Source organism: Syngnathoides biaculeatus, chromosome 6 (assembly GCF_019802595.1).
Source record: "Syngnathoides biaculeatus isolate LvHL_M chromosome 6, ASM1980259v1, whole genome shotgun sequence".
Classification (NCBI taxonomy): domain Eukaryota; kingdom Metazoa; phylum Chordata; class Actinopteri; order Syngnathiformes; family Syngnathidae; genus Syngnathoides; species Syngnathoides biaculeatus.
The window spans coordinates 2,511,126-2,535,553 of NC_084645.1; the positions used below are offsets into that span (position 1 = coordinate 2,511,126).

At 40.8% G+C, this 24,428-nt stretch overlaps 2 protein-coding genes across 9 annotated transcripts; both read right to left on the minus strand.

Annotated features, from left to right (window-relative positions):
- Window positions 1-271: 271 nt before the first annotated feature.
- On the minus strand, window positions 272-9,442 carry tph1a (tryptophan hydroxylase 1 (tryptophan 5-monooxygenase) a). Of its 2 annotated transcripts, XM_061822797.1 has the most exons (13): window positions 9,318-9,442; window positions 7,768-7,908; window positions 6,978-7,053; window positions 4,943-5,074; window positions 4,593-4,776; window positions 4,412-4,512; window positions 4,271-4,338; window positions 3,994-4,190; window positions 3,756-3,891; window positions 3,552-3,678; window positions 3,372-3,467; window positions 1,200-1,333; window positions 272-1,084 (listed from the first exon to the last, which is right to left on the minus strand). In XM_061822797.1, the coding sequence occupies exons 3-13, from the start codon at window positions 7,014-7,016 to the stop codon at window positions 910-912; spliced, it is 1,389 nt and encodes a 462-aa protein (XP_061678781.1). In that variant the 5' UTR covers window positions 7,017-7,053; window positions 7,768-7,908; window positions 9,318-9,442; the 3' UTR covers window positions 272-909. The 2 variants fall into 2 exon arrangements, with proteins under 2 accessions (XP_061678781.1, XP_061678780.1); XM_061822796.1 differs by lacking the exons at window positions 7,768-7,908; window positions 9,318-9,442 and having other exon boundaries at window positions 6,978-7,067.
- Window positions 9,443-9,484: 42 nt separating this feature from the next.
- saal1 (serum amyloid A-like 1) lies at window positions 9,485-24,311 on the minus strand. 7 transcript variants are annotated; one of them, XR_009795407.1, is made up of 15 exons: window positions 24,177-24,311; window positions 23,617-23,799; window positions 23,360-23,458; window positions 22,541-22,624; window positions 22,370-22,449; window positions 22,237-22,296; window positions 22,050-22,165; window positions 20,367-20,529; window positions 20,132-20,214; window positions 19,828-20,013; window positions 18,952-19,109; window positions 18,703-18,795; window positions 14,205-14,258; window positions 10,339-10,461; window positions 9,485-9,625 (listed from the first exon to the last, which is right to left on the minus strand). XR_009795407.1 is itself a non-coding variant. In XM_061822802.1 (14 exons), the coding sequence occupies exons 2-14, from the start codon at window positions 23,740-23,742 to the stop codon at window positions 10,420-10,422; spliced, it is 1,344 nt and encodes a 447-aa protein (XP_061678786.1). In that variant the 5' UTR covers window positions 23,743-23,799; window positions 24,177-24,311; the 3' UTR covers window positions 10,245-10,419. The 7 variants fall into 7 exon arrangements, 5 of the variants coding, with proteins under 5 accessions (XP_061678786.1, XP_061678787.1, XP_061678784.1 ...); XR_009795408.1 differs by lacking the exon at window positions 14,205-14,258; XM_061822802.1 differs by lacking the exon at window positions 9,485-9,625 and having other exon boundaries at window positions 10,245-10,461.
- Between the last annotated feature and the right edge of the window lie 117 nt (window positions 24,312-24,428).

The following is a 24,428-nucleotide window of genomic DNA, read 5'->3' on the forward strand; positions in this document are numbered from 1 at the left end:
TACAGGTTTACGCAATTATATTGTACCGTACTGTATTTCCAGGCAGAGGAGTTTGTACCTTTGTAAATGCACATTTTTTTTTATTATGTTATGAAACTAACCAATCTTTCCCCTGAACTGGAAGACCAAAGTGAGGTGATTCAAATAAAATTATCATTTAATCCAACACATGAATACATGTATTAATACAGTAATTATAACCTTACAATTATACCGTTGAGGCCATGAAGTCAAAAGACACATTTTTGACACAATATTTTGTAATATTTGCATACATACCCTATAATGTGTATATTAATATGTAGAAATGATATCGATTTCAGTATCTTTGTAGCCCTAATTTAACAGCATCCGTTTCAATTGGAGGTGCAGTATAGAAATATTTTACTGTAAAATAAAGTACCAGTAGGTTGAGGTGCATGGGCATAAACCAACCAAAATACTTTCAGAACAATGATCGTATAATTTCCCTCATTATTACACAAAAACAAACATAATACATACGCAATAACAAAACAGAGTTATATTTTATATTTAATCACTGATGTGAGAACGATTAATTGGACAATTAAACAAAAAAGTAAAAAATAAAATCACACAATCATGACAATAGCAGATTAGACAATAGGGGTGACTTTTTGTGGGGTACAAAAGCGTACAGACAAGTCGCTGGATAGTCAAAAACAGTGCTCTTTGGGTTTGTGCAATTCACTGATATTTGATAGTGTATTTCTACACTGGGAAAGCCATATATCGCACAGAAGGGAGATCAAGGTATTTTTTTTTTGTTTGTTTTTGTTTTTTGCCAAAACGAGTGCACATTCATCGTAAGAACAAACAAAGGTGATATACAAGCAGTATGTCGAGAGCAGCGCTTGGGGGTGTATGAGACAGACGGGCTTTGAAATTTCAGATTCCGAGCTGCTTGTTGATGCGGTTCAGAGCATCGCCCACAATGTCAAGCTCATGTCGAAGTTCTTCCACAACGCTGTTGATGCTGGGAGTGTCTTTAAGCACATCCACGCTCTGAGTGTACGGGTTGTAGCGCACTGTGAAGGGACGCTTGATGGTCTTGGCAAACTCCCTGAAAGAAAGAAACAAGATAAAGTACTTTTACTCACGTGGTAGTACATTGGCTGTGTGATAATGTAAGTCTCACAATGTCGTCATATCACAATCTGCAAGGAGACTACGTTTACCTCATCTTGACTTTGGCCTCCTCGAAGCTGTCTGATACAAAGTATACATCCTGAAAGGTTGTAATGATGCATTCTTGTTTGGATGTTACTTTGGGGTCAAATGGCATGATCCTTGATTTTCCGGAAAGTGCATGCTGGAAAAGAAAATATACATCTTAACAAAAGCATGCATTTAATTGAGTCTGATCGTTGTGGTTGAGAAAATTGGATTTTTAAGCTAAAATCTTATGACAAAATTACAAGAGGGATGTAGTGCGCAATTATAGGTTTTGGCTTACTGATATTTACTGTGTTTGTGAGAACCAGTAGCTCAGCCAACTATACATATATTTTGTATATTGAGATGGACAACTGAGATTGTCTGTCAATTGACCAGCAATTTCACTGCAAGGAAGAAACCATAACGACAGAAGGGTTGACGAATAGCAAGTACATCTGCCTCACATTTTGAAAATTTGGCTCGTTCTCCCTGTGCTTGCATGGGTTTTCTCCAAGTACTCTTTCTTTCCTCGACAGATATATTAAATCTTGTTTTCCTTTTGGCTTGTCCTGTTAGAGGTCGCCACAGCGTGTCATATTTTGCCATCTAAGCCTATCTCGTGCATCTTAGTCTCTAAGACCCACTGTCCTCATGTCCTCCCTCACAACATCCATCAACCTTTTCTTTGGTCTTCCACTCCTTCCTCTTTTGCCTGGCAGCTCCATCCTCAGCACCCTTCTCCCAATATGCTCACTCACTCGCCTCTGAACATGTCCAAACCTTCTAAGTCTGCTCTCTCTAACATTGCCTCCAAAACATCCAATTTTGGCTGTCCCTCTAATGATCTTATTTCTAATCCTATCCAACGTATTCACTCCAAGCGAGAACCTCAACAGCTTCATTTCTGCCACCTCCAGTTCTACTTCCTGTTGTTTCTTCAGCGCCACCCGTCTCTAATCCGGACATGATGGCCGGCCTCACCACTGTTTTATAGACTTTGCCCTTCATCCTAGCGGAGACTCTTCTGTCACATAGAACGCCAGACACCTTCCGCCAACTGTTCCATCCCGCTTGGACGCATTTATTCACTTCCTTACCACACTCTCCATTGCTCTGGATTGTTGACCCCAAGTATTTCAAGTCATCCACCCTTGCTATCTCTTTTTTCTTGTAGCTTCACTCTTCCCCCTCCGCCCCTTTCATTTATGCACATATATTCTGTTTTACTTCAGCTCATTTTCATTCCTCTCCATTCCAGTGCGTGACTCCATCTTTCTAATTGTTCCTCCGCCTGCTCCCTGCTTTCACTGCAGATCACAATATCATCTGCGAACATCACAGTCCAAGTGGATTCCAGTCTAACCTCATCTGTCAGCCTATCCATTACTACTGCAAATATAAAGAGTAAATGAAGACTAAATTTATCATATACAGTAGGTGTGAAAGGGTGTTTTTCTGTATGTGCCCTGTATATGAACTGACTATGAGTTCAAGGTGTACCCGCCTCTTGCTCAAAGTGAGGTGGGATAGGCTCCAGCTCACAATCAACCCCTTTAAGAACAGTGGAGCACAACATTGATGGATGGATGCCGTAAATCATTATACTTTGATATAAATAGATGCAGAAAAATATCGCACGTCAGAAAAGTTCCAGGACCTTTGTTATGAAGAATAGATTTCAAATGGCAATGGCAAACTACTAGTTTTTATCCTTCAGTGTTAACCAGGCGATCAACCGGAACACTTCACCACGACATTGAACCCGCTCACAATTCTCAGCCCATTGAAGACTTCCAGGCAGAAAAGAATATTACCGACTTCAAGCCATGTAATTTTTTTTCGTTTGTTTATTTCTCTTTCCTAAGTCCAATTAGGCGGACTTGTTCTGAAGCTGTGGACCTAAATGGTCATTATGACAGAGCTGGAAACGATCCTAAAAAAAAAAAAATCCTTCCAGGAGCGCATGAAATTTGTAGTTTGCAGTCTGGATTTAAAATCTTTTCGTACACCAGTCCTGGAACCTTTCTGACATGCTTCAAAGGTACAGTATTTGAAATCTGTTCAATATTGTTGCTATTTTAAAAAATAAAAACCTAAATTGCTCAGTGAAAAATGCAGGTTCATCCTTTTTTGTGCGAGTTATTAAGTGCAATTCACAATGTAAGGTCTGTTCCTGTTAAATGTATTATTACCTTAAGCTCACTGATGGATGAAAGCAATCCAGCCCCATAGGCTCTCAGTTGTCCTTCCTGTTTGCATAGCCCAAACTCCACTGTGAAGAAATAACACTGACAGAAAAAGACACGGGAAAAGTCATGAAAATACACTTTGACAGTGCTTACTGGATTACAGGTTACAGCAGGGTCACTTACTGTGGCCAGTTTCTGAATTGAGTCATCTGAGGCTCCCAGTGAAGCCAGACCGATCTCCTGGGAAAATTGTGCAAAACTGGGCTCTGCCAGCAGGGGGACGTGACCCAGCAGCTCATGGCACGTGTCTCTGGAGAATGACCAGCAAGGTAGTTTTGCATGAATGCCTGCTTTCTTCTTCTAATTTGCGTGCAACGTAATACTCACGGCTCCGGGGTGTATAAGGGGTCAGAGCTGTGGCGCACATACTGGGTGCAGTGGAAAACACGGAAAGCCAAACCGGCCAGGAAGTCACGAGGGGACAGGTAACCAGCCACAGGCCTGATGGTAAACCCAGTGCGTTCTGGAGAACACATGTTCGTTTTTTTGTTTGTTTGTTTGGTATGGTTATTAAAAATCAAACTAAATTCAAGATGATGGCATATGTAAATGTAATGAAACTCACCCCTGAGGAAGCGAGAGACATCTTCCAGTTGGGGGATGTTGTCTTCTCGGCATTCACAGTATTTGGACAGCAATGGTAGGTTCTTCAAGTATTCCCTACAAGCGTGGCTGGGGTACAGCTTGTTGAGCTCTCTGTACACAACACCCCATGTCTTCACTTCCTCCTCTGTAAATTCTATACGAGGAATCTGCTCACCACTGCAGATAACAGAAAATCTCCCGTCACTTACCACAAAAACATTCACCTCATATCCAAATAAGCCTTGGTAAAAACTAACTGTTTGTAGGTCATAGCCAGATCTGCAAAATACTTTCTTCTTTTGCGGTAGACGTTGTCCTTGAAACCCTGTAACATAAATGAGACGTTTTTGAAGACTGTAAAAGTGTCCCTGGATGAACTTGGTCCTTGCTATCCATACCGGATGGTCAGCATCCAAATCGGAACCATACATCAAGACGCGATTAGCACATTTGTCCAAGTCAGATATTTTCTTTGGGAACCACGGTACATTATGCATATCTGAAATGAGAGTTGTGTGAAGTAGAAATGAGAATCCCAACCTGCATGATGTGGCGTCCTAAAAACTGTACGTCACTAACCTTCCTCCTGTATGTTGGAATTATCTGGAGGCTCCATGTCCACCACGTTCACATGCTTCCGCAGCAACTGGATGATTTCATTGAGTTGTTCGTGGTTGCTATCGCAGTCCACAAATATTTCAACTTCCGAGTTGCGCCGTTTCGATTTCCTTGACTCGATGTGCACAAGGTTGACATGATTTTCCTGCAATAGATAATGAGAATCAGCATTAAGTTTATACCTTCCAGTTCATCTGATTCCACAACGGTGTGTATGTGGATATCAACAAAATACTGGGTAAAAAAATGTTCCATTGTACACAAATGACAGTTAAAGAACTGAAAAGCTTAGCATAAAAACGTGCCCATACTTGGAAGAGTTTGAGTGCCTTGACAAGTCCTCCGACTTCATTCTTCAGGGAAAAGATAACTGTTGCTCTGCCTTTCTCTGGTGTATTCTTCTCTGTGTTTTCTTCAATTTTTTTGAAGGTTGATTTGTTTATCTGGAAACAGTAATTATTGATTGTTACATACTGCATTGAAAAGAGGGATTATGAGAGGTATTCTCAATTAGCGACTTTTTGTGGTGTAATTTCACCACGGTTTTAGTTTATCCATCCATTTTCTAAGCCGCTTATCCTCACGAGGGTCACGGGAGCGCTGGATCCTATCCCAGCCATCAATGGGGAGGAGGTGGGGTACACCCTGAATTGGTTGCCAGCCAATCGTAAGGCACATAGAAACAAACAACCATTCACACTTGCAATTACACCTAGGGGCAATTCAGAGTCTCCAATTAATGCATGTTGTGATGTGGGAGGAAACTGGAGTGCCTGGAGAAAACCCACGGAGGCACAGGGAGAACATACAATCTCCACACAGATGGATTTGAACCTCGGTCCTTAGAACTGTCTGGCAGATGCTCTAACCAGTCGCACCACTGTTGCCGCCGGTTTTAGTTTCATCGAAAGTGAATGTATAATAAATATTATATGTGTCTGTTTTCTATCTAAATGTAAATAGAATAGAATAGATATGGGAATGTGTCATTAGTTCTTTGGTTGAAACCGTAGAAGTTTGCTAGCAAAGTCAAAATTTCCCATTAGTTAACTACGTTTACAATAGCTCTTATCAAATGTGCGGTGCTGCTATTGGGAAAGGCCCACAGTTTAAGGCCAGGTAATGACGCCAATACACAACTTATAAACACACACACACACACACACACACACACACACACACACACACACACACACACACACACACACACACAAAAAACACCTAGCCATCCAAAACAGAAAATCTCATGAATCACCACTTGAGCTGGTTTCAATTCTTTGTGTTCATTCGGAGGAAAAAAAAAACACGCTAGTATGTCAATGCGTCAGACTAACAGAAAGGGTAAGCACGAACGAATGTGGAGATTAACGTCACGAGACTTCCATTTTAGTATCAGGGACAGGTGCCCTCACATTGACGCACACATCCTCACGCCATGGGAACTTTCATTATTATCCTGCTCGAGTATCCTGTAACATACTGGCATCACATTCAATTTCACCTTTTAATTCAATTGACACCAAAAATGAAAAAATACGTCCTGATGGATTTTTCTTCATTAATATGCTGTACTCAATGTCACACAAAAAACGCAGTCGCCTCCTACCATATTTTGCCTTTCAAGTGTCGCACAGACCACCCGAGTAAGCATTTTTCGGTGAATCCATGTATGTAGAGCCCCCGAAAACATCACTGGATCAGGTTGCCGGGGGTCAACACGTTGCTTCTCGGTTTAAGCAAGATGAACTTGTCTCTGTTTACTGGAATCGCTTTACATGAAGCAATCGCATTTGGAATACGGGAAAGCCTATTATTAACCCCTGGTGGGTTCAAATCTGAGCTGGGAGCATGCAATTGACCACCTTACGTGGTCAGCGTAATCCCATATTGCAATTTTTTTTTTTATACACTTGGGAAATAATCTGCAATGTACAAGATTGTTGGTTGCAGGTGCTCAAACTTTAAAATACACTTATGGACATTTTGTTCATGGGAAATAGCATCTTTTTTAAATAAATACATGTATTTTTACCGACATACTGTATCACTCTTTTAACTTTTGCAAGCTTATCACAAAGGATGTACATGTAAGTAAAGGGTGATATTAAGGCTATAAAATATATACAAGCAACATTTATTAAAATAACAAAAAATGACTTGGAATATGTATAAATATTTGACTGGAGGTTGCTATGATTGCAACAAATTACTAGTATTTTACCTCCACCTGTAGTACACCTTTCTATGTGTAATGCAAATGCAGGTCCTTTCAAATTCATATATCTCTTTTTAGAAATAAGGGACTCGGGCTTTTGGTCAAACGAATGAAGAAAAATGTTTTCTTACCTCATTGTGAAGTAACTTTTCTTCATAGGCAATATTCATGGAGTCAAAAGATCTACCCCTTCGAGGTCCATCGATTCTGTTTGAGTACATTTCAAAGTGCAGATGGGATTTTTTTTCCCGCCTGTAATTTATGTATTTAATCGTTGCAGATGGATTATCTATGCAACCCCTTCTATGTAAAGTAGGATGTGTAACCCTGAGAAGCAGCGGACTTTGCTATTTAACCACAGGGAGAATGAGGAGGGGGCTCGGGAGAGCATTAATCTCAGGGACACCAGCAAATGAAAAAAGAGCAGCATCACTCACGTAATTTGGGTGGGGAAAAAGTGCCATCTCATATTTTTTTTTAAACATTTGAGACCAATCACAAAAGTTTAGTTTGATGAGCAGAACATTTTTTTCATGGTTAAGTAGTAATTTATTATGCAATTATTAATGACAAAAAAAATCATGTTGCGATTAAATATATTCATATATTTACCATTATGTTGTGAACCCTACTGCTGTATTTCATTCCTATTGTTTGACGAAAGAGGAAGTAAAGGTGTAAGAGGATTGAAGTGTGGACCACCTGCCTTCATTGTGCAATGATCCCAATATGCCCCCCTTTTAAAATCCATCGCTATGCACTGTAAGCACCTCCAGGTTTGGGTGCACATGACACCAATAATCCACATTTTGCTTTCTCTAGCACAGTGGGCCTTTTAATAAGATCAAGACAATCAACGCAAAAGGCCAATTAAAAGGAGTGCAAGACTTAAGACACTTAAAGCAACATGGCCACTCTCACCCTGAAGAACACGAGATGAAGACTTTGGCGGTACATGTGGGTGATGCACATGGTGCCCATCTCAGGTGGTCCCGGCCTGTGTCACCCGTGACAGGGACAGGCGGTTTACACAATCGAGGAAGCAGCGAGGCCGACTTCCTCCTGTCAGACGTTGAACGGAGAGCAGCACTTACTGTAGAGATGATGATTAATGCAAAGAAAATAAAGAGCAGTCATTTTACAAGTACAATACAAATCCTTCCAACTGTGTTTTACATGCTCTTTCGGGACCGCATCGTGTATATGGTGATGTCTAGAAAGCATTTTAAATTTGTCTCAGTAACATTAACACGCTGTAAATTTGTGTTCCACATGTACAGGGAGCCTCGGGAGTACGTAAAGGAAACAATTATGGGTATGCAAACGGATATTAATTGTTTAGACAGTAAAACCCACTGCAGTGAGCATGTACAGTACAGTATATTCCATAGAGTTAAAGGATGAAACTATATGACTCCATACAACAAAAAGAAAATAAAAGGTTAAACCGTGATGCAACAAAAGCTCTTTGATGGCCAGTACATTATTTTAGCGGAAAGAGGCTCTTCTGCTTCATCACAGTCACATAATGAGAGTACTCCATACATTCACACATCTCATTACACTGTATTGACAAACAATCTACTTACGGCAACAAATTGCTTCCACACAACCAGAGTTATACTTAACCCAAATATGTGGAAAAATATTACTCTCTAATTTGATGATTGTGAACTTTTTATAATCATTGTACACTAAATACAGATTAGAATGACTCTCTTCTCTGGGATGTTGTGTCGCAGACGTGTCTGAGCACGAGTCTGTCCCAGTTCTGTTCACTTTAATCAGGGAGGATTTACCTCCATACCTGAGCATCAAGCTCCAAGAGATTTGGAAGGCTAATCTCACTCAAGGCGCTGCCCAACACATTCATTACAAATTGAAATCTTACTATATGACTGGACTTTTGAAAGCTCCATAATGCACTAATAATTGCAGAAAAATAAGTTCCTGTCAACACCAACGACATTTAAATATTCAACTCCCATTTTTTTTTCCTATTAAAGAATTAGGAGTCCAATGTTCAGAAATCACACTACGAATGGATAGGAAAACATACTAATTATCACTGCACACAACTGCCGTCATTTCAAACGTCATGACCTTAGCTCCAGCATTTTACATCCAAATTCTGCAGTAGCATTCTGACCTAGTGGTTAGGATGTTTGCCTCACAGTAGAGACGTCACATGTATAAATTTCAGCTCACGCCTTCTTCGGGTGGAGTTTGCATGCACTTCCCGTGGTTCCTCCCACTTTCCCTAAAACTTGTAAACCATGTCAGGTTAACTGAAGACTCTAATTGCCGGTGTGGACGTAAGAGTGGCTGCGATTGGTAATCATTCCGGGGTGTCCATTCTCCAAATGACTGTAGTCCTCATGAGGACAAGTGGTATTGAAGATGGAATACATCTTTCTTGTTTTCCATAAATTGGTACATTTTCATAGATAAGAATAATGTGTATATTTTACCATTAAATATATGAATGGGTGCCACGGTGGGTCAGCTGGAAAGCGTTGGCCTCACAGTTCCGATGTCCCGGGTTCGATCCCGGCCCCGCCAGTGTGGAGTTTTCATGTTCTCCCGGTGCCTGCGTGGGTTTCCTCCGGACATTCATTCAAGACTCCAAATTGCCCCTAGGTGTGATTGTGAGTGCGGCTGTTTGTCTCGATGTGCCCTGCGATTGGCTGGCAACCAGTTCAGGATGTACGCCGCCTCCTGCCCGTTGACAGCTGGCATAGGCTCCAGCACTCCCCACGACCCTTGTGAGGATAAGGGGCTAAGGAAGATGGATGGATGAACATTAAATGTGCTTCTGTATATGAATGCAATTACTATTTTTATCTGCTTTAAACATATAGTCAGTATTCATATACTTTAATGCAGTTACATTAAGTGATTAGCTATGTACTTATATTAGCATCATTAAAAAAAAATGGGATTAGAAGCATAGAGGTGCTTGCTAACAAGCCAAAGATTGGTGACTGTATAAATATGTGCAATGTCAAGTATTATCTTCAACACATGTAACAATATTAATCAAACATGCACAATCCAATGAGATCCATTAAACAGCAGTACCCAAAACTATGACTTTGAAAAGAAAATAAAGCTGTTATGAATGGCACTTTTAGATGCCAATTTATGATATTGATTGTAGTGTTACAAATTGTTGGGGTATCTAAAACTTTATCTTTGTACTTTATCAATGTTTTTTATCAATAAATGTAGGAACATTTTAGAATGATGTGATGTTAGTCTACATTTTTCAACATTGTGTATGATATTAACAAGTACTGTACCTGAGTAATGTACCTAGGCACAAATATACGTACACGTGTTACAGTCAAATGGAAAAGTATTTTATTGAAATTTCCCCAGTGAACTCAAGGTCCTCCGTATGATGGCCGTGAATAAAATTCCAGTCTTTTCACACGATCCTGGCCCTTGTTTGAACAACAAACTAATGAGAGGAGTGAATGGTCTGCTTACGTGCGCTTCCTTCCGTCTCTTTAATTAGCCCCAATTCTTTCATTGCACAGCAAACAGCAACGTGCTACTTGGCGACAAGCATCAGCGTACAGAAGGAGAGGGCGGAACTGCAGTCGTCAACACCTGCCACAGTCACAGTACAACCACCATCAATAAACACACACAAAAAGCACAAGCTTGACAGGAACTAAAGATCATCATATTGTGAAAAGGATGACGCAACTGCTTTTTTTTTAATATGACTGAATGGTAAATATGGCAACTTCATCATATGATGTTTTTTAGAAAACACAAGCTAACAAAGCCCAAAATTAATATAGAGAGTGTTAAATCACAAATCAGTGCATTTTTCCCCCTCGGGCCATTCAGTATTCATTGTGCCAGAATGATACTTAGGCAATGTATATTTTGTACAAGTATATACAGGATAAGCGGCACGGTGTCTCAGCTGGGTTTTCTCCAGGCTCTTCGGTTTACTCCCACATCCCAAAAACATGCAACATTCAGTCAAGACTCTAAATTGCCCCTAGGTGTGATTGTGAGTGTGGCTGTTTGTCTCTATGTGTCCTGCGATTGGCTGACAACCAGTTCAGGGTGTACCCGGCCTCCAACCCATTGACAGCTGGAATAGGCTCCAGCCCTCCCTGTGACCCTCCTTAAGGATAAGCGGCAAAAAGAAAATGGATGGCTGGAAATACAGGATAGTTGATATCCTTTAATCCCTATTCTATGTATTTATGTATTATCATAAATTGCCAAAATGAAACAGATTTTGGTTTGCGATATATATAAAACTTTTCAACAAAATATTGATCATTTCATTTTTTTGTAAAGCACATATTTACCATTATACATGGAAAAAAATGCTGTTAAAATCTAGTAAATCCTAATGCTGATTTACAATGCAAAACCTCTCAACTTGCATAAACAAGGTTTTGTCTGTGACTTAACGACAATCACTGCACCACGCATTGGTATCTATATTAATCCAAATCCAACGCAAAAAGACGGCATGGCCATAAGTCGTAGTGAATACCAGGAGCCTGCGTCATTGCAGCCTAATGCCATTTGTCTTTTCATTTCGATTGGCCGACAAGAGACAGAAAGCCAGAGAAGGCAGTAGATGAGCGGAACAGGCCTTTGATTATGTCCAGAAGCAGCATTACGTTTCATTATGAGCATGCCCCGACCAGGTGCTTGTGAATAGGCCGGGCCTTGGAATCAAAGGAGGCATGACACCACCCGAGCGTTCTTCATCCCTTCATTATTCCTCCTGCTCGCCCGGCAACACGTTTACCGAACATTACACTCCGTCAAACACTTCTTTGCTTCCTTACCCTTTTTCTTCTTCTTCTTCTTTTCCTTTCGACTTGTCCCGATTAGGAGTTACTACGATTAGCAATTGAAGACTCAGGAGGATGCGATTCCTCCTGTTAATCTTCACAAAATTTAATTTTCAACTCTTTAATGAATGGAATCTGTAGATTTACAATGTTGACATATTGCTGATCTATTGTGAGTCTTCGTCATGGTCACATGATCCCAAAATATGAACAGGAAATTAACGAGTAAATGTATTTATTTATTCAACGATCAAACACCTGTTAGAAATGTTGACATTAAACTCCTTATTGAGGAACTGAACATTGTGCAAAAAGTACAAAATATTGAACAATTGGACGCGCAATCAGGATCAGAAGTTTACAGGTCAAATTAATTTCCCCTGTAAAATTCTTGTTCAGTTGTACTGTATATTTAAGTACAACCAGAACAATATACAATCTGGCAGTGTCAATCCAAATGAGAATATAATCTTTTTAAAATCAGACAAATGTAATTTTTAAATGTGCACTTCCAACCAACCAACCAACCAACCAACCAACCAAAGACTACTCAAGTTTCCTTATTTAAAAAAAAAATGCATCAATAAAAATAGACTGTATGTCTATATGTCAGAGGTTTACGGTCTTAATTCAAAATAAAGAAATGAAAAGAAATGAAGTGGGATACATTGTGGTGGTTAATGACCAGTTTATGATATGAATCATAATTGTGGCTTTAAATAAATTAACTCTATTAGCATATATTTAGATAGTTGTAATTAGATATTGTAGATGTAAAAAGTCCACGACCCCACCATCTCTATCTTGTTTTTGTTGTGAACATAATGTGAAATGTACTTAATTTAGTCTTGAGTTGTTTTGATATCAAAAGAAAGACATGGTAAAAAATACAACGCATTTCACAAAAAAATGTCAGGCTATCGCAAAGAACAGCAGAGGCAGCCGCGAAAAGCTAAAAGTTAATAACTGACATCGGACATCAGCGTCAGATAGACAGCCTCGCACGGATCAGCACCTTGATGTTGTGAGCACGGCATTGCATCATAACATACGGCGCCCAAGATAGGCAGGCCGGCGATCAAGTTTGGCAGGGCAGCAGGAAGCATCTGCGCTTCACTCTCATGTGCGTGACATGACTCGCCCGGGAGGGACGCCTAAGGACCGAGCACCCGCTAGACGAGTGTAAGTAACAGGCCGCCGGCCATCTTTAAAGGCCAAGCGCATTTCTATCTGAATCATTCTGTGTTCACTACACAAACAGGAAGTGACTGAGGCGCTGGTTATCGATGCGCAACACGATCCTGGTTAAGGCGATCCTTGTTATCATGAGAGAACTGCGTCTACAAGACCGTGTTTGGGCGATCTGTGTCCCTGCCTACATGCTCACAATCTCCAGATTTCCATTAGAAAGAGTGTTCTACATATCAATCCAAGCTTTAATTAATAAGCTGTTATATTCACGGTGCCTTCGTAAGCACACTGGTAATACGTAGGCAGGCCCGTTCTTAACCGCGAGTGGACGAAATGGTGTATTTGGAACGCAAATGAGTTCATTGTTCTCAGGCCTGAGCCTTTCATCTTATGTCATTGTCCGTCCTGAGTTACTGTCACCCCCAGGTAAACACTTGATGTTGCCATCAGCATTAGCACCATTACTCATACGCTTTGAGAGATGACTCAATACGAGTTCAGTGAGGTTCATCTCATACGCGGAGAAATACAGTCTAGAGAGAAGGGTTCAAAAGGATTTAGGTTTTACACTTTTAAATGCGGACTAACAGGTCTTTGAGGGTCAGAATTATAGCTGACAGACAGGTGTTGAAATACTTACAGTATTTGCAGCTGTATCACAAATAAATTGTTAAAAAAAAAATCATACATTGTGATTTCTGGATTTTTCTTTTTAGATTATTTCTCTCAAAGTGGACATGCACCTACGATGAAAATTTCAGACGCCACCATGATTTGTAAGTGGGAGAACTTGCAATTTCGCAGGGTGCTCACTTATTTTCTTCACTGTATATTAGTAGTTTTCCAGTGTCACCTTTGTAAAGTCACAATCTTTGTCTATTTCATTAAATTGAGCAGATGTACCTGATAGAGTGAATGTTGAGCATCTTAGCCAGTGTATTTTTATTTGTTTTTAACTAATAATTTATCTAGCATAGAAAACAATACAAAGCTTACCTTTTCATTGCGATTTTTAATCTGATTTTACTCAAGGTCAATCATCACCATGAAAATTAAAAATATGAAGCACAACTTTACAGAAAAGAGACCATCTTTAATCAGAAATATAATCACAAAGTATAAAAATAACTTTCACAGAACAATGAAAACTGAAGGGAAAGACTATACAGCATTTTTTAGATGAATAAATGCGGCTCTGCAGTGGAAAGCCAAGTAATTGGACCGAGGCAGGTCTGGAGAGGGAAGAGGGTTCTAAAAAAGCAGGCGGAACTACCCAAGCGATGGCTGAACACTGACCTGCGGCGGCCATCATACAGGAAACTGCTTCCTCACCTTGTCAGCCAACTCAGGATCCGCTTCGGACAACATGAGCAGCAGGTGCTTAAACTACGAGTGGAAAAAGATGGGGGGTGGGGGTGGGGGGGAGAAGAGGTTTTGTTTATTTTCCACATGAGCTGCTGGTTTGGGGCATCGCACGTCCACACCTGTCACAGAGACCGAAATAAACTCAACTCAATTCTTTGGGAGCCTACCTGAGGTTAACATGTTGAAAGAACATATTTATGTGCTATTACGGCAATAACAGTTGAAATCAAGCCTCCCCCATGTGGAGTTTGCATCTTCTCCCCAGTTTTCTTCAGGTAGGGTACTCCAGTTTCCTCCCACATTCCAAGAACATGCATGGTCAGTTAATTCATGACTCTAAATTGCTCGTAGGTGTGAATGTGAGAGTGATTGGTTGTTTGCCTCTATTTGCCCTGCGATTGGCTTTCGACCAGGTCAGGATGTACGCCTTATCTTGCCCAGTCAGCTGGGATAGACCCGGAATCCTAGTGAGGATAAATGGAATAGAATATGGATGGATGGATGCATATGACAATAACAATAACACTACATATATGATTTACTGATTATGCTAAGATTCTTTGTATTACTGGTTGTCCTCAGTTTATGTCATGAACGAGAGTGGTACCTCTACTTACAAACATCCCTTATAATGAAAAATTCAGGTTACGAAACGCATTTTCGTAAAAATATTGTCACTTGTTACGAAGGAACATGCAGGAGACGAAAGACAAAATACGCGCTGCTATTGGCAACGCCCAAATTTCGACAAACGTAAACATACTGTATCTCTTTTTGAAAGTGGCGCCATAGAACTGTTCTCCCATTGGGTATCCCCCAGCATCTTCCTGGGATCCCATTGGCTAGGAGGGACCTCATTCTTTGCCTATATTCGTCTTCCTTTACGTTCGGCACTTGAGCGTCACTCATAGGTGGTAGTTGAGTGTGAACTTCAACCTGATCTTGACGAAATTGGGGTTGGGGTTGATGAGGAGGACATCAACGAGTTGGTTCAGGAGCCCCACGAGGAACTTTCGGCGGAGGAGCTGAAGGAGTTGGAAGTGATGCAACACACGGCTGTCCAGGAGGAGTTCAGTGTGGATGATTTAGAGAAGGAGGTAGCCATTATTCCGTCAGCACAAATTAAAGAAGTCTTGGCGAAATTCCATTACATTTCCAAATTTGTTGAAGAAAATCATCCGGAAAAAGTGTTCACGAGTCGGGCAATGGCTCACTTTGATGACATTTGCCTGGTACATTTTCGAAGGCAAACGTCCTTGGATCAGTAGTTTGCAAAATGTCCGGCAACAACCACTCCTGGTAGTGAAACGGAACGGAAGCAGGCGAAAAGAAGTGATGAAAGTTAAAAGTTACGTTAATTTCTTTTGAATTCATCATTTTAAGGAAAATGTATTAATTTTACTGCCATTGAGTTGTGTGCGTTTATATATATGTTAAATCTCAGCTGTGAAACATTTGCCTCCTCCTCTATCCCACACCATGCCTTTCACTTCTCACTCACCCTTCTCTTCGCCTCGTTGCCCAATGCCAGAAGTAAATGAACATAATTTTTATTATTCTTTAAATTATATGCTTTGAATGTATATTTTGGGGGGGATTGGAACAAATTACTCAAAAATACAGGGCATCACAAATTACCTGCAAATTCAGTTTACAGTGCTGCCACAGAAACAGAACTTGTCTCTTAAATCGAGGAGACCCTGTAGACCAGGGGTGTCAAACATACGGCCCACGGGCCGGATCCGGCCTGTCTGGTGGTTTGGTACGGCCCGGGGAAGAAAGCTGGATTGTATAAAAAAAATATGAATTTTCTTTAAAATTTGTAGTTCTTGTATTATCCGCTAGGGGGCGCAGTGTTTTAGTACGTGCAGACAACATGAAAGCAACACTGCGGCGGAACTAGGACCACCTTGACCTGGTAAAATTGAACGTCTGTACAGCGTCTATTGGCGACAATTGCATTATCTACTTTTCCGTTTGCCTCGCACCCTCATCAGCAAAATGTCTTTGTCAAAAAAGAGAAAAGTAGACACAGAGTGTCGGACTTTTCAAGAAAAATGGACATGTTCTTATATGTTCACGGAGGTGAATGGGAAACCCGTGTGCCTGGTGTGGCAGCAGCAAGTTTCGGTGCTTAAAGAATACAATATTCGGCGCCATTACGAAACTCAGCATGGTGAAAAATACAACAGTTTGCATGGAGAATTGAGAAAACAGAAGGTAAATGAAATGATGGCGCGTCTGAAGAAACAGCAATCTGTTTTCACCCGGAGCCGAGAAGCCAGTGATGCTGCGGTGAAAGCCAGCTACCTAATTGCGAGCCAAATAGCAATGGCATCAAAGCCGTACAGTGATGGAGAGTTCATCAAAAACTGCTTGCTGACGGCTGCTGAAATTGTGTGTCCTGAGAAGCGACATGCTTTCGCCAATATAAGCTTGACAAGAAATACCGTGGCAGACAGGATTTCGGAACTCTGCAGATTTGGACCACCAACTAAAACGCAAAGTGGGGTCATTTGTGGCATTTTCTGTTGCGATTGATGAAAGTACTGATATCACGGACGTCGCTCAACTGGCCATATTCATTCGTGGAGTTGACAAGACTTTGAATGTCACAAAGGAGTTTCTCGAGCTGGTGCCGATGATCGACACCACAACAGCTGAGGACATTTTCAGCTCCGTCGTCGGAGCGCTGGACAGAGTCGGAGCGGACTGGTCACGCGCCGTAAGCCTGGCTACTGATGGTGCGCCGTCAATGATCGGTAAAAAGGCAGGTGTTGTGAGCAAATGAGGGAGGTAATTTTTGGACATTTCATTGCATTTTGCATCAGGAGGCATTATGCAGCAAATCGCTAAGAATGGATCACGTCATGGAGGTGGTTGTCCGAACTGTTAATTTCATCCGAGCCAGAGGTCTCAATCATCGTCAATTTGACAGCTTTCTCAGTGACTGTAACATTATCCATGGTGTGCCTTATCACACGAACGTACGATGGTTAAGCAGAGGTGCTGTGCTAAAGCGCTTCTTTGATTTACGTGATGAAATCGGACAATTCATGGAGAAAAAAGGTAAACCTGTTAAGGAATTACAGTGCCATCTGTAGCTGCAGGACCTTGCGTTTATGGTTGACATCACTGAGCACTTGAATATTCTTAACAAAATGTTGCAGGGACGCAAAAAAATCGTAACACAGTATTATGACAGCATACGTGCATTCAAGTTAAAGCTCGGGTTATGGGAGACGCAGGTGGCAAGCGGTGACCCTGCTCATTTTCCCTGTTTAAAAGATATGTGCGCAGCAAGCGTTAATTCTGACGTGAAACGGTACAAAGAGAAGATTTCAGGGCTGTTGATGGAGTTTGAGAAAAGATTTCAGGTTTTTAGCGAACTCGAAACAGATTTTGCAGTTTTTCGCTCACCATTCACAGTCAAAGCTTCTGATTTGCCCATTGCCATGCAACTTGAAATCATTGATTTGCAGTGTGATGTAAGCTTGGTCACATTTTACAAGTACCTCCTACCAGGCTATCCCGCATTGACAGCACTAGCTGCTAAAACATTGTCCATGTTTGGGACAACCTACATTTGTGAGCAAGTTTTCTCACTAATGAACATTAATAAAACAAAGCTGCGCTCAAAGCTCACACATAAGCATTTGAATGAGATTCTGAAATTGGCTGCTTCTCAGGACATGATGCCTCATATTGATGCACTTGTGCAGGATAAACGATGTCAAGTTTCAAGGGCAAATTCCAAGCAAGACGAATAATTGCTGTGAAAGTTATTCATTTGTTCAAATTGCTTTCCAGATGTTGAAAAACAATGTTTTTAAGTTCCACAAGGCTCGTACTAAATGTTTTTGGAACATTGTTACTATTTCTGTGATCAGTTTTATGTACAACACACTTAAATATATGTTTAGCTGTGTAAAAGTGTTGTTAAAATTGCACATACTTTATTTATGTTCTTATGTTATTCTCTTGTTCATAATATATTGTTCGTAATGTAAATGGAAAATTCTGTTCGTAAACATTTTGATAATTTACTCATTCTTTGCACTAATTATTAGTATTAGTGACTAATACAAAGGAAAAAAGTGGGCTTATTGTTAGTTCTATGTAATTTTGCAATGAGTTTACTGGTCCGGCCCGCTTGATCTCAAATTAAGCTGTATTCGGCCCGCAGACCAAAGGGAGTTTGACACCCCTGCTGTAGACCATTAAGGGTCTAAATTTAGTGACATCAAGTTTATACAAAAAAATAAGAGGCTAATTTTCATTAGATTTTGGGGAGAGGAGAAACACGTCTACATCCAAGCTATTGTTCCTTTGTGTATTCTGTTGTAGCTTTAATTTATTTTCATCTGTCAAATCACAACTTTTTAAACAAACAGGGCCTCCTCTCAGGTATGTACAGTAGATGTCTTTTTATATGAGAGTTGTGTTGGAGGATACATTTACTTACTGATGTCAGATACTTTGGGAGTAAACTGCCAAAAGCTGTGAGACAAGACTTCTCTGTCAGGTAACCTCTCTTTATTAAGGCTGTTATTGTGTCCTGCAAAAAAAAAAAAAAAAAAAAAAAAAAAAAAAAAAAAAAAGCAAATACTATACATTAGTCTTTTCTTTGTCAGTGTCTGTCCACTATTTTACAAAACACTTGCCACGTGTAAAAAAAAAAAATCTGCAGGTAAGTATCACGTTCCAAAATCACCTTGGAAGCCCGAAAGCAAATGTCTGACAGAAATTCACTTGTAATTTCTGACAAAGTCTGGAGCTGCTCATCTTGTGCATCTTCCTTACTGGAAGACTCTTCTTTGTAGTCATTCTGGTATTGTATCACCCGCAAAATGGTTCCAGTCAGAGATAGACCTCAAAGAGAAAGAACAACCTTTTTGCTGAAAACTATTTAATGAGGAAAAATGGACTATAATTTATTTTATTTTTCAATTACATTTAAATTAAATATATACAGTATACCATTAGATTTCAATTAAAAAATAGATAAATGATAAAATGATTAAATAAAATAAAAAGAACTAAAGACTTCAGGGAGCGGCATCGTGGCGCAGCTTTAGAGCGTCGGCCTCACAGTTCTGAGGACTGGGGTTCAAATTCCCGGCCTGCTTGTGTAGAATTTGCATGTTTGTTTTCCCCGTGTCTGCGTGGGTTTTCTCCGGGCACCTCCACCCCTCACACATCCCAAATAAATGCATTAATTGGAGACTAAATTGCCCTTAGGTGTGCTTTTGAGTGCGACTGTTGTCTGTCTCCATGTGCCCTGTGATTGGCTGGCAACCATTTCAGGGTGTACCCTGCCTCCTGCCCGATGACAGGTGGGATAGGCTCCAGCACTCCCCCGACACTATCATCCGGCATGGAAAATGGATGGCCGGTGCGACAGAAAATCAATGAATGAATGAATGGACGGAAGAAAAATTGGAGGTCCGCCAACAACTGTGTTATTAATAATGGTTTGGGAGATGTAATGACATTGTGTGTATATACTACATTGTTAAATTTAAATACCACTGAGAGTTACATATTCCATCAGATCTACAGCAGTTGTTGTACAACTGATTCCACTTACTTGTGTCATCGTTGCTGCTCCACTCCTCCTGGAATCCATAGAGCGCTTGTAATATAGAGAAGGCCTGGACCAAAGTACCTTTGCGTTCCTGCAGAACAACTGTGAGATCATTTGCCTGGCAAAGGTCTTCACAGACAACCTCACACAAAAAATTCCACACTGCTTTTCCTGGTCCTTCACTGGAAGCTGGAAGAAACAAATGGGCCACTTTTCATTTTTTTCCCCACTGTTCAGTGTGGTGTATTAGTAAATAACAATGCACTAACAGCTGAGGAGAAAACATAGCAGTGTTTATTACACTTACCAAACATTTGTATGCCCTCATTTATTGTGGTTAAGAGCTGCATTACATGAAGGTAAACCTCCAAACCATTTGGACTCTCTGATCTATGAGCATGAATAAATTGACAGTGTCAGTTAAGACTAAGTCTTATTATTGATGTGAAATCTTTTAGTGCAGGTGTAGATGCTGTAGTGATTCATCTTATGTGACAATAATCCGAAGTCCTATCCAGATTTATTACACGTTCAGCTGGTACCTTAGCTGCTTGGCACCCTCCAGAAGGCACTGGGCTAAATCCAGACAGCCGTCGCCATCATCACCCTCCTCACTAGGCTGAGCTGTAATCCAAGTTTTCATCAGCTCCTCATCAAGGTCAAACAGCTTGTCAACGAGTTCGCCGACTTTCTCAAGCAGGTCAGCTGTAAAAACAGAACCAGTAATGTCAGCAGTTGATATTACAGAGCAGACAAAGAGTTGCTGACAAGGACCAAATGTTGTATAACTGCATCTCATATTATCTCATATACAGTCTCACTCTTTATACAAAGTACTTAACGTACACATAAACCAGCCACAACATTAAATAAACTATATAGCCATAGCATAACTGTTTAAATTTGTGTCTTATTTACAGGGATGAGAATATATATAGAGAGAGAGAGAGAAGAGAGAGAGAGAGAGAGAGAGAGAGAGAGAGAGAGAGAGAGAGAGAGAGAAGAGAGAGAGAGAGAGAGGAGAGAGAGAGAGAGAGAGAGAGAGAGAGAGAGATCATGAAATATAAAAGTGAGCGATAAAATGGGTGATCTACAGGGTCAGTGCTACAGATAGGCCTAATCGTATTAACTGTTGTCAATTATATAATATTTGAACCAGTAATGTCAGCAGTTGATATTACAGAGCAGACAAAGAGTTCCTGACAAGGACAAAATGTTGTATAACTGCATCTCATATTATCTCATATACAGTCTCACTCTCTCTCTCTCTCTCTCTCTCTCTCTCTCTCTCTCTCTGATCATGAAATATAAAAGTGAGCGATAAAATGCGTGATCTACAGGGTCAGTGCTACAGATAGGCCTAATCGTATTAACTGTTGTCAATTATATAATATTTGAGAAATTTACATCCAATTTACCATTGTGTTTCCTGGTTTGGATGTGCTCCTGGATATTTTTTGCTCCTATCAGAACACATAGTGCACTGCACTTTGCCAGGAACATCCACTTTTTGTATGTGTTTGGTTAGACATGTTGATACCGTTTTCGTTCAATTCTGCACGGTTACAGTTTTTTTTTTTTTTTTAAACACCCGATCTTCATCTTTGCGCTCCAAGACTTTCGCCATACTGGCAAACGTGCAGATCACTCGATAACATATGCGTACATATGTCTATAAGTTATAACTATGCAGTAGTAGACAGAATGCCTCTCTATGAAATGATAACATCAGAGTGAAAATACCGACGGAATACCGCTGAACTGCTGCCGGAAATCAGAATGTTGTCGTTATTATAAACATAATGCAAACAGAGAGCAATTCCGTACAGAGATAGCAATGCCGTTTTCGCAAATGCGCAGAAAACTTTCATCCCTGTATTTAGTCAGTGGAGTCAGTGACTTCCATGCAATGCTTTTTGTTTATATTGTCTCACAATGGCTATTGGTCCATTATTTCAATCAAGTGAATTGGAAGCTGTCATTTTTCACGAACCAGATCACATTCTGAAAACAAACTCCAGAATATTGTACACCACTTACATATTTTGCAACACTTTTTTTTGCTAGTTCAGCTGTGGCAAAGGTCTACGCTCTATTACTGTAGTTATTTTTGTAAATGCAAATTTTGTGTAGGATAGCAACGCATTGTGAGGCTAAAGCTAATGTTGTGGCCAGTGAGTGCACATAGTACTGTAGCGCATTTAAAAATCAATAAAGGTAAATACTGTTGGTTGAACTGGACATGATGAACAGAAGGTTGGAGCGCACAGACGTCTGCTGCCGTATTCGCTGGAGCCAAAGGGAACTGACGTGCTTTTGGGAGACGCAGGTCAGAATCAACCTGCAAACACCACAAGAGGCCATGAAGAATTTGCGGAGGGTTGTCTGACTCCCCCTGAAAATGCATGACACCTGCTCGTCTCAAGAAGCGTTGGCGGATCGGTATGCCCGAAAAGTAGCAACAGCACAGCCCTGTGGACAAATAAGGGACTTGCATCACAAAGGAATGACTGGCAGCTTTTCGAATGCAGGCGAAGTCATTTACCCCAAGTCTTCATTTTCACTAAGAGTCAGACAATTGTCTGGAAAGCAAGCAATGTTCCCAAGTATCCCGACACAAATTTCCTAAAGAAATATAACAAAGGGCTTCAATTCATTCTGCAAACTCGTAGGAGAGTGTCAAAATATTGTTGAACGGCTAGAATAGAGCACCCACTGTGAGACGCGGATTATCAGATTTGGCTATCACTCCAAGAAGGATGCCTGGAGCTTTAAACTCCTGCAAGAAACCAGCCACATCCTGCACAGAATTAGTAGATCAAAAAATATTACATAAATTATAATGCCTTATTTAATACAGTATAACATCCATCCATTTTCTTCACCGCTTATCCTCACGAGGGGCGCGGGGAGTGCTGGAGCCTATTCCAGCTATCAACGGGTAGGAGGCGGGGTACACCCTGAACTGGTTGCCAGCCAATCGCAGGGCACATGGAGACAAACAGCCACACCCACAATCACACTTATGGGGCAATTTTAGAGTGTCCAATTAATGTTGTATGTTTTTGGCATGTGTGAGGAAACTGGAGTGCCCGGAGGAAACCCACGCAGGCACGGGGAGAACGTGCAAACTCCACACAGGCGGGTCCGGGATTGAACCCAGGACCTCAGAACTATGAGGCCAACGCTTTACCAGCTGATCCACCGTGCGGCCCACAGTATAACATACAATACGTAATTTGAAACTTAGTTTTGACAAAAATGCTGAGTTACTCTGACATATTAATACCCCACATACACTAGCATACGCGTAATCGATTAGCATTATCTGTATAATTAACAAATATGTGCCACGTCAAGGAATTATGTAATTCCACCCTCGATTGAATTAGACTGTCAATGAGTGATTTGTTTAACCCTGTCATGGAGATATTGTACACATGCATACAGTACAAAGAATCCGATTGTAATCATTTTATAATGGAAAACAAAGATAAAAACAATAAAGGCTGCTAAACAAGCACAGAGGCCAAACCTTATCCATTGCCATATCCCAAACTCGGCAGAGATCTTCTTCCTCATCTTCAGTGAGCTGCATCTGGCCTTCTGAGTCCTCTGGAGGTTTTGTGACCATCTGAAGAACGCGTGACATGATTACAATGCGTGACTCACAGAAGAATCTGTTTTCAGTAGTATGAATCATTTGCAAACTCGAGATTTCATCCCCCCCATAATTTCCATTCCCAAGAATACAAAGAATGAATTTTGGAGCAGTAACTGTAGCCTGGTAACCTGGATGAGGCGAGACAGTGTGCTGAAAAGCCAGTGCTTGCTGTATACAGTGTCGCCAATAGCATCCGTATCTTCAGCCTCATCGCCATCAGCTGTGTCCGGGGGAGGTGAGGGGTTACGTTCCATTTCTGGAGAGTGATCTCCTCTCTGTAGCGTGCACGTCTCGCTTGCTACGTCTGCAATCTGAAATTCGAAAAGAGGATGCAACGTGTATAAAATGAGGGAGGGACGTTGGTAAGTCTGAATAACAAATAGACGGCACAACGACTACACTTTACATCATTAAAACAATTCTCGTCTGCTTTAATCAATCTTTTATCACGTTTTAGGTTATATCCCATCAACGGGGTTAATTAATATAACCAAAAACCTTAGTACTTAACGCTTATGTCCCAGCAAATAAGAGACAATTAAAAGTAGTCAAGGCTCTGCACGATGGATGATTTAGTATAATTCGGGGTGCTTTTGTTAAAACCTACACATTGACGGAGTCATTTGTAGCGAGCATTTTGGTGGGGAGCGAGGGCGTGCACGCTGATGATGGTAATATTTAGACTCACCCGTGATTGTTATTGTTTACTCGGCAGATATCAAATAGGGAACGAAACGTGCTGGCAAGAAATTGAAAGTTGACAGCGCATGCGTAGTGTCACAAATTGTCTTCTTCGTGTAGATTCCACACCACGGCAGAACTTAATAGCGCTCCCTAGAAAAAAAAAATGTAGGACGCTGTCTCTCATTTTCGGTTGCGGCTCGCTTCCTGGGTACGCCCCACGTGCCTACGTGGCGGCCATGTTGGAAAGGTCGTCCTT